This window comes from Plutella xylostella, chromosome 15 (genome assembly GCF_932276165.1).
Source record: "Plutella xylostella chromosome 15, ilPluXylo3.1, whole genome shotgun sequence".
Classification (NCBI taxonomy): Eukaryota; Metazoa; Arthropoda; class Insecta; order Lepidoptera; family Plutellidae; genus Plutella; species Plutella xylostella.
Window position 1 is genome coordinate 10264753 of NC_063995.1, and position 14618 is coordinate 10279370.

At 41.1% G+C, this 14618-nt stretch overlaps 1 protein-coding gene across 1 annotated transcript in view; it reads right to left on the reverse strand.

Moving 5' to 3' along the window:
* Window positions 1-14618, reverse strand: part of LOC105383683 (glypican-6) — a 49783-nt gene that overhangs the window by 2831 nt on the left and 32334 nt on the right. The window contains exons 4-9 of the mRNA XM_048625769.1: window positions 13575-13731; window positions 4108-4270; window positions 2600-3175; window positions 1622-1793; window positions 725-891; window positions 209-340 (exon numbers count right to left, since the gene is read on the reverse strand). Of these exons, the coding sequence (XP_048481726.1) occupies window positions 209-340; window positions 725-891; window positions 1622-1793; window positions 2600-3175; window positions 4108-4270; window positions 13575-13731 (1367 nt within the window). The remainder of the gene's footprint in view (window positions 1-208; window positions 341-724; window positions 892-1621; window positions 1794-2599; window positions 3176-4107; window positions 4271-13574; window positions 13732-14618) is intronic.

The window sequence follows — 14618 nt, forward strand, 5'->3', positions numbered from 1 at the left end:
CTTGCTGCCGTATGCAACTCCTCCTTACAAAACACCCGCCATTGTCATATTGTTTTCGACTAATGAACTGTCTAGTTCCTTACCTCGGAAGGGCCCAGGACTGCGGTCCTCATCGCCATCCGTAGAGCAACAATGTTTTAGAATGAATGGAACAGCCGCCATTTACCTATTTTCATATTGTTTTCTAATACACAATTTGGTTCCTTACCTCTGAAGTCGGGTCCAGGGCTCCTATCCTCGTCGTCGTCCGTGAGGTCGTCGTAGTCGCCGGAGCCGGAGCCCGAGCCGCCCGCGTCTACTAGGGTGCTGCGGAACTGCGACTGGCTCTCTTGCAGGTCGTCTGCCGTTGAGAGGGTTAAATGCTTTATTGCAAATGAAACACTTTGGGTGGATTTGGACATGATAACAGATGAAGGGGGATTCAATATCTTTAATATTTTGAACAAAGTGCAGGCAGTGCGAGCGCGCGGCTGAAGGCCACAATCGTAAAGATAGACGTTACCGTAAATACCGAGACTAGGACATTGTTATTTGACAGCGCTAAACATGTGCTTTACGTATGGCTAGATTTCTGGTAAGACTGTCTATTTTACCATAAAAACTTTAAACATTGTTTAACAAGTGTTTAAAACACAAATAGCCAGATTTATCAGCGTTTGTCAGCCCTAAACATATGTTAAATACTGTCTAAATCCTGTCATACTATATTTCAAACAAAACTAACCAGCATCAGTCCAATGCACATCAGCCCCATTATACGCGTCCTTCAACCTCGCAGTCAACAGTTTCAGCGCGTCCTGTTGCGTAGGGGCAGGCGCGGCGCCCGTGGCCCGCACTTCCGGGTTCGACGCCAGCCCCGCCCAGCCCTCGCCGGCCGCGGGGAGGGTGTAGCTGTGGGGGGAATTTGTTGATTAGTTAAAAATGTGTTGAGAGTATTATAATTATAGTATTTTCAGATGTAAAGATTTCTACCTAACGAAAAAAATGTAGCAGAGGTCTTTCAATTACTTATTTAAAGACTACGTGGTATATTTATAAACGTGAAATCGCCGCGCCGACAGCTACCTCATCTTCCCCAGGCACTATTTCTACTGCTCACTGGTCGTTATTAGAGCCGCCGAAGCAACAACGAAGCACATTTTACTCCGTATGTTATAGTAATCAGTCATTAATAAGCTAAGTGCTAACGAAACAATAGCGGTGCACACTTCATTCCGTATGTAACCGTGATCAGTCAGCTGTCCAGTACCCATTTTACACTCTGCCGATCTTGGGGTCGGATGGCCGTATGTGAGATTTCCCCACATATTATTATTATTAGCAATACTCACGGGGCCTCGCTGGTGCCGTTGAAGCAGGCGGCGGTGGGCGCGGGCGGCGCGGCAACACTCGGCTCAGTACACAGTAGGAAGGGCAGGTTGTACCGTATGAAACAGTAGTCAGTCAGCAATACTCGCTCTCCCTAGTGCTAACGAAGCAACACCGGCGCACACTTTACTCCGTATGTAACAGTAATCAGTCAGCTGTCCGATACCCATATTACAGACTCTGCCTAGCTTACGGTCGGATGGCCGTATGTGAGATGTCCCCACATATAATAATAATTATTAGTATCACTCACGGGGCCTCGCTGGTGCCGTTGAAGCAGGCGGCGGTGGGCGCGGGCGGCGCGGCGACACTGGGCTCGGTGCACAGTAGGAAGGGCAGGTTGGCCCAGTAGCGACGCGAGTTGCGCACGCGAGCTCGAGTCTCTCGGACTAGACGGATGAGGGCTGGGCTGCCCCAGTCGCGTACTGTAAGGGGAGATTGGGGATTAGTGTGGTGTTATGTGGTAGGTAGTCCAGTAGTGGACCAATATTATGATAATAAAGGTGTAGTAGGTAGGTAGTTCAGCAGTGGACGGTAATGTTATGATAATAAATTGCTAGCTTAATGCTCGGTAACAGAAATACATAATATAGATAAATTTGGTACATACCAAATTTATCTATATTATGTATTTCTGTACTTATTAAAGCCACCCACTAACCCTCATGGGTTAGTGGGTGGCTTTAATAAGTATACGTATGGGAAAGCCATTAGTTGATGATTGTTCGTTGATGATAGAAATATTGGCTGATACAGGAATTTATGCAATATCAGAAAACCTGCCTAATTTTGGCACCAAAAAAAGGAATGGTGATCAATATCTGGCCATGATATTCGTATTTAATGCACACTTGACTACTGTATGTAGGTTAGGTAAATATTTATAGGAAAAATGTTTATACTTAGATATTGCAAAACGTTATCTATCGATAGATAAGCCGGTGCCAAAAATATCGAACATTACTTGTGTAACATTACAATGGAAAACACCGCAACGTAATATCTAATCAAAATTTTGATGCGACGTATTTATAAACAAAATAATCATTGCAGCTGTATGTAGGTAATACGTTTCTTTTATAATAAAATCAAATTCCAAAATAGTCAAAACACTAATCTAATTTCACACAAAGTTATAAGTATGATTATATTTTGTGTGCATTTTTTACACATAACTAAAACAGTTTGAAATCTAAACTGGCAGTGTAACCAAATAGGAAACGCAACTCACCATCCCGACTCTCGGCCGGCTGTTTGGCCACAGTCTTCTTCCCCTTGGTCCTCTTGCCCTCAAACTCGTAGCTCCTGTAGTCGAGGTCGCCGGCCGGCTCCGGATCCGCATCCCGCCTTCTCCTCTCGTGATCCTCATAGTCTTCAGCATCCATATCGCCTTTCAAGTACTGCAGCACTCTGTCACGTGACTTGCTCTGCTCAGCCATCTTCTTAACAGTCTCTTTAAGATCCTCCTTCGAGCTCAAACTGTTCAAAGACGGGTCTTCTTTAAGCACTGTTTCGAAGGAGGTTTCGATTTCGAAGTCGTCTACGTCACTCGGGTTCTTGTTCCAGTCGAAGTCTGGCATGGATCTGAGGGATCGCTTGGAGCGGTCTGGTGCGAAGAATGGGCCGGACACGCTGCCGCCGCCGCCCAGGACGGGTTTTCCACAGCCGTGGAAGATCTTCTGGGAGATCTCTTGGTTGTGTTCTTGGAAGTTCATGATGGCCTCGGAGATCTTGATGTCGATGGGCTCGACCACCATCACGATGTTGAAGGGCCCGATGAGCCGATCTGCTACCTTCTCTACTGCGTCTGGAAGAGAAGAAGGGCAATGGTTTAAAATTGTTGGTCTTGTGTAGTAAATTTATAATGGAAGAGGAACCACATTAATTGTTTCATAAACGGCGAATTCTAAAGCAGCGAAGTTTAAATGTATTGCTATCAGAACTTAAATTACGTACCGGAAACCGGAAAGAGTAATTTAAAGGGCATAAAGACATCATGTCACGTAAATCATTTAGTTTTGACGGCACTCAATTCTAATTTGCTCGTTTCACAATCCACTGTACAATAGAACACCCAGAGTATTGCTCTTGCGTACTGGTTTAAGGGCACGCGGAGTCTGTGGGTTACACCCAGCTGGACCGTAGTACGCTTAGGCTGTTGACGACGCCAACATACCCGTTCTAGTCCTCACGACTCATGAGGTGATCACTCCGGGGTCACCACACTGCAGTAGTGTAGATACATACCGATATACGCGTCCCAGTGCGGCGCGAGGTCGGCGTGCTGCGGCAGACAGCCCCGCAGCGTGTTGTGGCAGTAGCGGCACGATCACTCCGGGGTCACCACACTGCAGTAGTGTAGATACATACCGACATACGCGTCCCAGTGCGGCGCGAGGTCGGCGTGCTGCGGCAGGCAGCCCCGCAGCGTGTTGTGGCAGTAGCGGCACGATCACTCCGGGGTCACCACACTGCAGTAGTGTAGATACATACCGACATACGCGTCCCAGTGCGGCGCGAGGTCGGCGTGCTGGGGCAGGCAGCCCCGCAGCGTGTTGTGGCAGTAGCGGCACGATCACTCCGGGGTCACCACACTGCAGTAGTGTAGATACATACCGACATACGCGTCCCAGTGCGGCGCGAGGTCGGCGTGCTGCGGCAGGCAGCCCCGCAGCGTGTTGTGGCAGTAGCGGCACGATCACTCCGGGGTCACCACACTGCAGTAGTGTAGATACATACCGACATACGCGTCCCAGTGCGGCGCGAGGTCGGCGTGCTGCGGCAGGCAGCCCCGCAGCGTGTTGTGGCAGTAGCGGCTGCACGCGGGCGCCGCGCCGCCGCCGCACGCGCCGCACGAGCGCAGCCGCGTCCACGAGGTTATGCACTCGGGGGTCACGCCCACCTGGAGTAGAGGAAGAGGAATATAAGAAAAAAGGTTCGCAAGAAAGGAAGTCGAATCGGGTGACATATAAACTGTAGTGAAGACTACTCTTGCTTGTCGCAATACGTGGAGTAATCTTGAAACTTGGTTAGTGCAGCAGAATTGGTTAGTATAGTTTCCGTGAAGCATGAGTGACCCTACCGGGGAAGTCAGCGCCTAAAACGCTATGGCCAGTTAATGCTTCCGCCACAAACCCAGGCCTGACTCTTGCAAGTATTACAGTTGTTAGCAGTTTTGTATGACCTCTCTTGGCGCATATTGTTTGCTCTAACCGAAAAAAGGCAAAAAAAATATAACAGATAGTTATTTAAGACAGAATTATGCCATTTTTAATTCGATTTCGATTCCTTTTATAACTAAATAAGTCAAGTATTACAGACATTAAATAAAATTAAGGCTGTCACTAAAGCTGGAAGAAAATCAGAATCTGTCAAATCTAGTGAGGGGGGGTTGAGGTATGCAGGGCGTTCTACGGACAATGACATGAAATTTTAACATAGTACTCGAAAACATAAAAGTGAAGACATGCCACTTTGTTAAAAATATACTAAGTAAGTAATATTGTTTTGTGATACGAAAATATTTATTTTTATTTGAAAGTATTTTTAATATTTAATAATTAATTATATATAAAGTCGTACCCGTGCCGATATTTATACAGGTTGTTGCAAAAAGGGTTTAATACTATGCCGAAACCTACGTGTGCAGCATGTTATTGATGTTATTTCTAAGCCAGGAAATGAAATCAGAATGTAAAAAAAATCGCGAAAATATTATCAGAGTTTAATAGTTCAGGGTGTTGTATTAAACTCTGCCCCCGTGTAATAAAAAAAGTATAGTTAGCCGAAAGGGCGTTACTCAGGCGTCACTCTGAAAAACTTTTATCCTACGTAATTTTTTATATTCATGAAAAAAACGCTTCTTCATATAATTTTTTTTTGGTCACGTGACCTTTTAGTTAGACGACCTGTTTTTTTTTTGGTGTTTCAAAAGCAGAACAGTAGTTTGCAGAACTCTGCATATACAGGGTGTCACAAAAGGTTACGTAGCTGGCAAAGGGATATGGGGAGGTCACCAGAAAAATAATAACATGTAAGTACCCCCGCAAGGGAGTACATTAGTACAAGGCGAGAGTGTGTATTTTTTTTTTTAAGTACTTATGTGTATTTGGGATATGATAGAAATAATATTTTTGTTTCTTAAAAACCAAAAAATTTACACCTTGCTGCGCTCTTTTGCTCACTGTAAGTACACCTACAAATATTGCTGTATTAAAAAAAACGGTTTTGTTATAACGATTATAAAAAAAAAGTTATTTTCATGTCAAGGAGTCATTTACCTAATTACGATTTCACTCAACAGCAGGTGAACTGAAAAAATAAGTTCTAGTTCTATCATCACTTTAGATCGCAAACATTGTAACTCGACTTTTCTCGGCGAAAAGTAGTCTTTGGTGTCAATAGAAACGTTTTTTGAATTCACATGTTTTCCTCTTTATTCGAAAAAAAAAACAGTATTCCGCATTTTACCATTTGTTTTCCTCTAAACCCCAAACCGTGATTTTTAAACAAGAAAACTTAGTAATTATACCCTTTATTCTCATATACAACGTGCGATGTAGGCGAACGTGAACGAAAACTATGCAATAAGCCTTTGTTTTTATTACTACTTTAGTAAATTACAATAACATACTCAACAATGTTAATTTTTTTTTGCAATGTTATGTTGTTAAATTAAGATCTAATATTTTATTAACATGAAGTTACTTTCAACTTTTTTTTGTATCTATGCGTCGAATCACAGCATGACGGCTGTGCTGCAGCTTCCTGCTGTCCTGTCCTCCAACCAATCCCACCAGTACTGCAGGTTGCGTCGAATACGAGCCATTCTCTTCGACTTGACAAGACAGGTGCTCCCGGAAGGATCATAGATCGCACGGAACCCGTACCGTATAGAGGCAACGGACTCCTTTGCAACAGCCCCCCAGATTCGGAAGTAGCCCATGCACTGCATGGCGAGCACAGCTGCAGCAATTTTTTCGTAATGAATCATTGGGATGTGATCCCCGAAGGAGGCTCTCAGCCTACCTCACGACCTGTGTGACATTAGAAAAATGCACTGTGCTAACGCCGTTTGCGAGCTTGATTTGCAGGACCGCGTTGTATGCCAAGTTCCACAGCAGAGGGGTCCAAGACCTACCGCTGTGGAACTCCGCAACTGAACTTCTTCAGTGAAAACAAACCCTCTCTTTTCGCATCCTTAATGTACTTGTTAGACACGTATGACCTCTGTAAATTTTCTGCAGATAAGAAGACAAGTGATGGTATACAAGAGCCGCCCTAAAGGTTCGCCCTCTAGGGGATAGAGTTGAACGCGGTTACTATTTTTAAGCAAACAGCCAGCGCAACAACTCGCCCGTGGTTCTTATCCTGCTCCGACAGTGAACGAACGCAAAGTATTGTACCCACTATTCGAATCCGCATTTCGGATGCCAAACTGACTGTCCGAAAGGTCGAAACCGTACCACCACAGAGGTATGACTCGTTCGAAGAGCTTATCAGGCTCTTACAGCAATCAGATGTGTCGGTACACTGAAAGATAATCTACAGGCCTGCTTTATTTATTTAGGAGCACTAATGGCCTCCTTTCAGTCATTGAGTCACTGGCACTCAGGCTGCGGTTGAACAGGAAGATAGACTGTCTAAACAAATCATTTTTAGGCTAGTTAAAAAAAACTTTAGGTGGGTAGTATACCAACTAGAACTACAAATAAAACAGTATTTTTGTCTCCTCTAAAATTTGGTCACGAGGAGTTACGATGATTACGATCTAAGGTGACGCTGACGATATTTTATACAAGGTATTGAAAAAAGGGTATAAAGCTTAGCCAAAAGTGGATTTAGGTGCCATTCTGATCCACTTTTCTTCTACAATTTTGAAAATTCACGTAACAAAACCTTTTACATAGAAACTTATTCGATCACGTGACTTTTTACTATAAAGACCGAATTTATTTTTCGAGAATTTCCAAAACTTGGAGAGCAAAAGTTGTTCAGAATAACCCCTGAGTCAAACCCTTTCGGCACAGTATAACCTTTTTGCAACATCCTGTATAGGTAATATCAGGTTTATAAAAGACCTGGGCCTGTAGAGTGAGACTCGGCATGGGGAGTCATAATTTATAGATCTTTTAGGTTGCAGTGGCGAATGGGCACTGGTAGCCCTGCCCTTTTCTATAACTATAACTATAGGTAATTTTATGGCAATTTAAAAATGGTATAACATTTATCTATTTGAAAAAATCATTAAAAATATACATTACGTATCACCCTAATTTAAAAAAAAAATTCAGCCCTTACTTTAAACTTATAACACCCCTCTATTTCCTTCAGGGGTTAAAAAACCTGTGTATTTAATATTTTTTTTAAAACTAGGCTCTTACATAGTTGTACATAATATTATGCGGTATTTTATTCCACTTGTAACGCATAAAATTCATAGCTACAGTAAACATTTCATTTTTTTCATGGCGAGATACAGTCGCACTTAACCGCTTTTTTGTAAAGCTTGTTAAATAGATTTAAAAAATTATGTAAATTTTAGATCTTCAATTTTTAAAAATACTTACTTATTTTTAACAACCTGTAGTGTACAGACTACCACATCTTAAAATATATATATTTTTAATTAACTACGGTTTTTGGTTTCAAATAAAACAAATTATGAACTTACTTTTCAACACCCTGTATATTGTGTAGCTTACCTAGCATACACAACCGTTAAAATAAAATAAATTACCCCTCAGAATATAAACAGGCTCGCGCTTTGGCATACTGCATTGAACGTATAGTTCTTATTCGGAGAATCTAATAAGTGTCATTATGTGCAATGTTTACCTTTATCTATGCATCTGTAACTCTATAGTAAAAAATGTAAACAAATCGAAAAGGCGAAATGTTTTCTAAGAATTTTCGGCTTTTCTGCATCTAAAATGATTAGAAAATTAACTTTCCATAGCAAATGCATATGTATTATAATACTTGTAGTCATAATTTGTTGATTTAATCAGTTTTTGTGAAATATTTGATAAAAAATAAAATGGCGTGGGTATCGCTCCTAACAGGCCGCCACCAGGGCGACGACTGAAGAAATCTGAAATCTGTCATGGTGTCATCATTTTTAAACCGGAATTTATTAGTTTTTTGCAAAAAAAGTTGACTTCTGGTCCATTAAATCCAACTCTTTAAGGTAACTTTGTTAAGAATTTAATTACCTACACATACATATAAGATTCCATGAAAATGGGCCCTCTGATTTCGAGGGTTTTTTCATAATAAGTCAAAAAATGTCAAAAGACATGGTGTGTTTGCAATTTTTTTTAACATACTTATTATAATCCTGCACCAATTTATAAGCAACTAACATGTTCAGTATACCCTCTGCTACAAAATATATTTTTATCAATGTGATAGAAGCCACCGTTTTTCCAATCTATTCAAGTATATCAAGCCGACTTTAGCATTTTAGCTTTAGGGATCCCCTTAAAACGGTGGTCTCGTCCATAAAAGGATCGTGTGACTAATTCAAGTTTCATACTCATTTGAAATGAAGTATTTACCCATCTGTTGGGCAGTCTACCTACCTACTACAACTCAAAACCCGTGTCAGACCACGTTTTAGCAATTTAACACGCCAAATATGGTTGAGAAGAAATCGCAAGTGCACCTGACTGAGCTAACATATGGGTCTCGGTTGAATGCAAGACCAACAAACCAAGTAAATATAACACTAAAACCAGTAAATATAACTACATTATGTAACATACATAATGTAGTTACCCTATGTGTTACCTACTTAACTACCTTGCTATCTACCTAGATAGGCAGGTACCTACGACATAAGAACATGGAATTTAAAAAAGGTACTTCTCTTTTGAAGTTGCCGAGTTTGTGATTTTTATGTAAATTCGATTTGTTCAGACGAGTATTAACCTTTGTCTGTGCTATTGTTAGAATCGTCACTCGTTTTGCATAAAACTAGGTAGGTATATACTTAACTACTTAGGTAGGTAAGTGTAGGTATAGACAATAAAATAATGAAGAATTGAATAGAAACGAACATTAGGTAGGTATACAAATACATAATTTAAACACTTTATGCGTCTTTCCAAAATGTTAAGCGCCACATAACACAATCATTAATATTTCGTAAATCTACGAGACACAATCTGTTGCCGCCGACCATAAAACTAGGCATTTTAGAGTCAAATGACATCATCACATATTCAGACCGCTGTCACTGTAATAAAGAAATCATGGACACAGTAATAAAACGACCTCCCAGGGCACATCATTTGGGTTCAACACCTCAAAAGAAAATAAACAGAGATATGGTTGACCGTTTTGTCTTGGAATTATTTATTTTGACGAGCATAATGTAAATACCTAGTGTACCTAACTATTCAGTATTTAGATAAATACCTAAATCATTTGAATGAAAGCTAAAGTTACTTGACTATGCGCGCTACACAGTTAGGATGACTAATGGACTCAACTTTGTTCATAAACTAACCAGCCACTATTGGTTTGATGAAAAAGTTCCTCTAGTTATAGTTGGCAGATAGGTAAGTACCTACTTAAAGATCTTTAGATTCCAGGTAGTAACTGCACTACTTAAGTTCACAAAGAACTTTGAATTAAGCTTAAAAGCATGCAAAAAGTTCTGATTCAAAACTTAAATATTTATACTGAACCTTTTGCACGTCGAGTCTAATAGACGACGAGACAATCTTAAATGTCGCCGATAGAATAGCGCGTGATTATATTTAAATTATCATAAATGCCTAGTAGGTATTCTACGGATAATCTTATTGTATGCCATTTATACGGATATTAGTTTTACATAGATAATTATCTGCCGCAATGAGGAAAACGTTTAGTTTTCAGAAATACGACTTCTTTATAGCTACTTTCGTATACATATGTATATGAATAGTATGAATATCACCTTGATAGGTGAAAGTCTGTGGTTATCGTAAGTTTCTGCAATAACTGCTATTTAACCATTGATTCTTAAGCCTCGAATTCACTAGGGCGCAAGTTCTGAGACTGTTACAGAACATCTACGGTGCGTGTTCTCAGAACATTTTGGTAACATGTCGTGATACATGTTGCTTGTCCACACCAGCAGTCTCCGCCGAGATGTCGCCCGAGGAAGTCGTGGCAGTTAGTGCTGCGTGCTAGAAGTCTCGCTCGCGTCCACACTTTGCAACAGCGGTCGCTAGACTGATGTCGCAGGAAGTTCTGTCTCGCGAGACAAAACCCGGAACCGGTTCTGCGACACGTAGATGTCGCTGTATAGTCGCGTGCGACGTCGCAGAACAGAGCGCGACGTCGCGGCGACACGTAGACGACATGTGCCTAGACAGGTTCTGCGACAATTTGTCGCCTAGTGAATACGAGGCTTTATAACCTACCGTATTGATGGATGCAGCCCATATCTAAGTTAGATAAGTAAGAAAACATGAAACAAACAATACCACGAATTGATTTAATTAAAACAGGTACATACTTACATATGCATTTACAAGATAACCTATAACCTACCTACAAAAGACATATAAAACTCAAGTCCAGCAAAAGTATCAGCTTATTGCTGCTAAGTTCATTATTCTGTTATAATATAATAGCAGATAAGTATACTGTGACATCATGCTTTATTAATACTGCTCACACTGTATCTGGCCATAAGACCTTTATTGCACAAATAACAATTTGCCACCCGCTCCGAGGGGCACCATGTTGCCAGGCAATTACCACATGTGTTCGTATTGTATGAGGGATTAATTTTACACGAAGTCAGGATGAAAGAACACAAAATCTCAAAAGATTTGTTGGTAACCAATGCAACACATGCAACCTTGGAAAAAAATTGAGATGCATGGAATTCTACCTTTATATGTATAGTACTACTAATCTAATACATACCTAGTTAATTCATAATTTGTATTACATACACGTAACCAATAGCAATACATATTAAATCGCGACATTTACGACGCCCAAAAAGAACCTCGTCGGCAAAACTTGGGATTCAGCATGCTTTGGTCCTTTATTCATGACTTAAAAGGACCATGACCAAGTCTGAAACAGTAGTTACAAAGCCGAATTTATCCAGCATAGTAATTTGCATTTACTACCGCATCTAAGGCTCGGGTCTCCTATTTACGCCGTAGGCCGCGGCCAGCGTCACGCCGTAGGCCGTGTTTTTTTTTTTTTTTTTTCTAAATGAAACCTATTTACTGAAGTCGCCCATAAGGGACTTATTCAGCTTTACCCTAACTGTGGGGGAGGCGCCGATAGGCGCCTTCACCCAGTTAAAAAGAGAGACCTACCTAAGTGACCCGTCACCAGATGGAGGTGGTGAGAACCGGCCAGGAATGTACCTGACGCGGGTATAGTACCTGTTTTGGTGGAGAAGGATCCTAGCCCTACGATTCGGACCGGCAAAAGGCCGAGTCCGAGTGTGAGTCCCTCCCCCGAACCGTAGGCCGTGTCAAGATGCTCACTATAGAAATGTACTGATGCGGTCTCCCTCACACGCCGACGTTGGCGCGTAGACGCCGTAGGTAGGCCGTAGGACGTTGATCGAAACGTTTACGTCAAAGTCGGACGCTGCATATAGCATAAAATAGGAGACCCAGGCCTAAGAACCTAAATTGACCGCAAGCACATAGTACCCATATATGTCTTGACTCCAATGCGGGCCCCTATCGCGAATTAGTTTTGACAACGATTTTGGATTCAAAATTAATTAAATTTGACACGAATTACTTCGTTTTCACATCGCGATACCCCCTCTGTACAATCTGTAGGTACAATAGTATAATAATATATGCTCGTTCTTAATCATTGCGGGTTAATGTGTCATCACATCGGATCACCAGCGACGCCTAATGGCAGGCGCAGTCTGCCCATGTGTTGTTCGTGTGACTCATTGTAAGGGCGAAAGATTCTTGGCGGTATGAGTTGGCACGATTAATTAATAAGATAAGTTCTTAATAAAACGTTTATTTTTGGTTGGGGGAGTTTCGGGCTTGAGAATTCCTTCGTAATTATTTGTGTGCCTGCGTAAGGATATAAATATTTTTACTGATATTTCGTACGCATAAGAAGCACATAAAATCAAAAGAAAAGCACATGGAATATTAAAACTAAACTTAGAATAACAAATAGTATTGTACTGGTTTTCTAAATGTCCGTGTAGATGGGAGCGCCGCCGGGCACGGAGCTAGTTTTACTTAGTTATGAATTTATTATGCGGCTCCTCGCCATACATATCCGCTTTCTTAACTTGATCAGCCTTCTTATAGTTTCAATAGAAACGCACCTGAATGCTCTTATAAGCGGCAAAGTGACTGGACATTTACAAAGTATGTAATTATAATATGTATATTTGGAGCTTTTAAAGCGATCCATTGTGCCTTAAACAAGTAGGCAGGTACGTATATGCCAAAGTTTATTAACTGCCTTGGCCCAGTGAAGTGCGGTCTTGAATACTGATGACTGATTCATAAAGACTCCAACAATTATAATAATAATAAAAACTACCAAAATGTCAGCCGTGAATCAAAACGGATTCGATTACAGACTTAAATTATTCTCGCAGGCTAGACGGATAGCCATTTGTGGATTATTATTTTCTATTTAAGGCAGCTGATTGCATGGTTATGCTAAACACAGTTTTATTCTGTTTTGAATGCCCACACAGTATTATTTAGATTTTATAATCAATTCCGCCTACACACCAAAAACTTGAAATAAGCACGTTTTTCCGTTCGTAGGTAGGTATGATTCCTACTGTGTGAAGTCATAATTAATTGATTTTATAATATGTGTGCGCTAATTCTTTAAATTGTTTCTTTATTCATATTTCTTTTGTGTTAGCAAAACGTTTGATGTTGACCATATTTTACAAGCCTACACTATCCGATACAATCTCTTGTGTAAAAAGCCTCTTTTTTAAAACATAGGTATCCATGACTGAAATGCAAATGGACTGATATAACTTTAATATTTCTGTGATCGTTATTATAATAATTTAAATATCCTACTAATCATCCAACATCTTCCAGCCTACAAAGTCCTAACAATCACCAGATTGTCCATCTTCCATCCAGTCAACTGCTAGCCTATAGCCTCTCCCAAAGCACACCACTGGATGCGACTAAACGATTTCCGCTACCAATCTTCCAGATAGTCCATACCTGCAGCATGTTCCTGACGACATCAGCTCCCGCCCGAAGCGCCTTGTGGAAGGTCCTGGTGGCCACGAAGGCTCTTCGCAGCTGCACCGACAGCTTCTTGGGCACGTCTTCGAACGGCTGCGTCTCTCTCATGTGCTCGCCCACGCACTTCAGATATCTGCGGGAGGGAAAGAGATGGCGTTAGTGTTGTCAGGATACTCGGTGGCGTGTGTGGTGAGTAGAAATGTGCTAATTGGAAAAGTTTGACATGTTCATTATACGCGTAGGTGATCCCTGATAAGGGATGTGTGAAAGTTCCTTGGAGTATGGATCTTGCAGGCGTAATGGCACGTTTTGAAGATAATTTACACTCCTAATACATCATAGTTTTTCTAAGAAGAATTTAGGTACTTATACGTATAAATCTGTTCTATAATAAAATGATATGAAACAGGTAGTAAAGGCAGGCACATGCAACAGCGCTGTATAAACTTTATTACAGAAACTGTAATCTAATTCCAGTGAAGTCGGTCACATTCAAACAGGTAGCCGTTTTATTTGATCATGAAACTGAATTCTCCAGTCGAAGGCCATAACTCGTTCGCAGGCTTTCCGCAAATAAAACTTTAATGTCCGACGCGACGATTGAATACGTTTAAAACTCCATTTTAATTTTTCATTGCCAGCACTTAAGAAAGAATTGTTTATAAAGATGTCCACAATAAAATACTACGGAAATTTTTAGTGTTATGGGCACGTAAACAGGCCTGGAGCGATAACAGCGGTTTGTATGCCGATTACTGGTGGTATGATGGGGGATTACGTTACTAAATCTCCAATACGGCATTTACTGCCTAATAAAACAAAAACAGTAGGGCAATGGTGACGGGTATAAGCTAAGCTGGTGGTTAACGGCTATGAATATTTATGTTGTTATCAAAACAAAACTCTGTTACAATATTTCGTTCTCATCGGAGGTGCGATTTCGAGATAAATGTTGTAACGCCTGTAATAGCGTGCTAATAGAATTCAAATATTGGTCCAAGCGGCGCGGCTATCGACAAC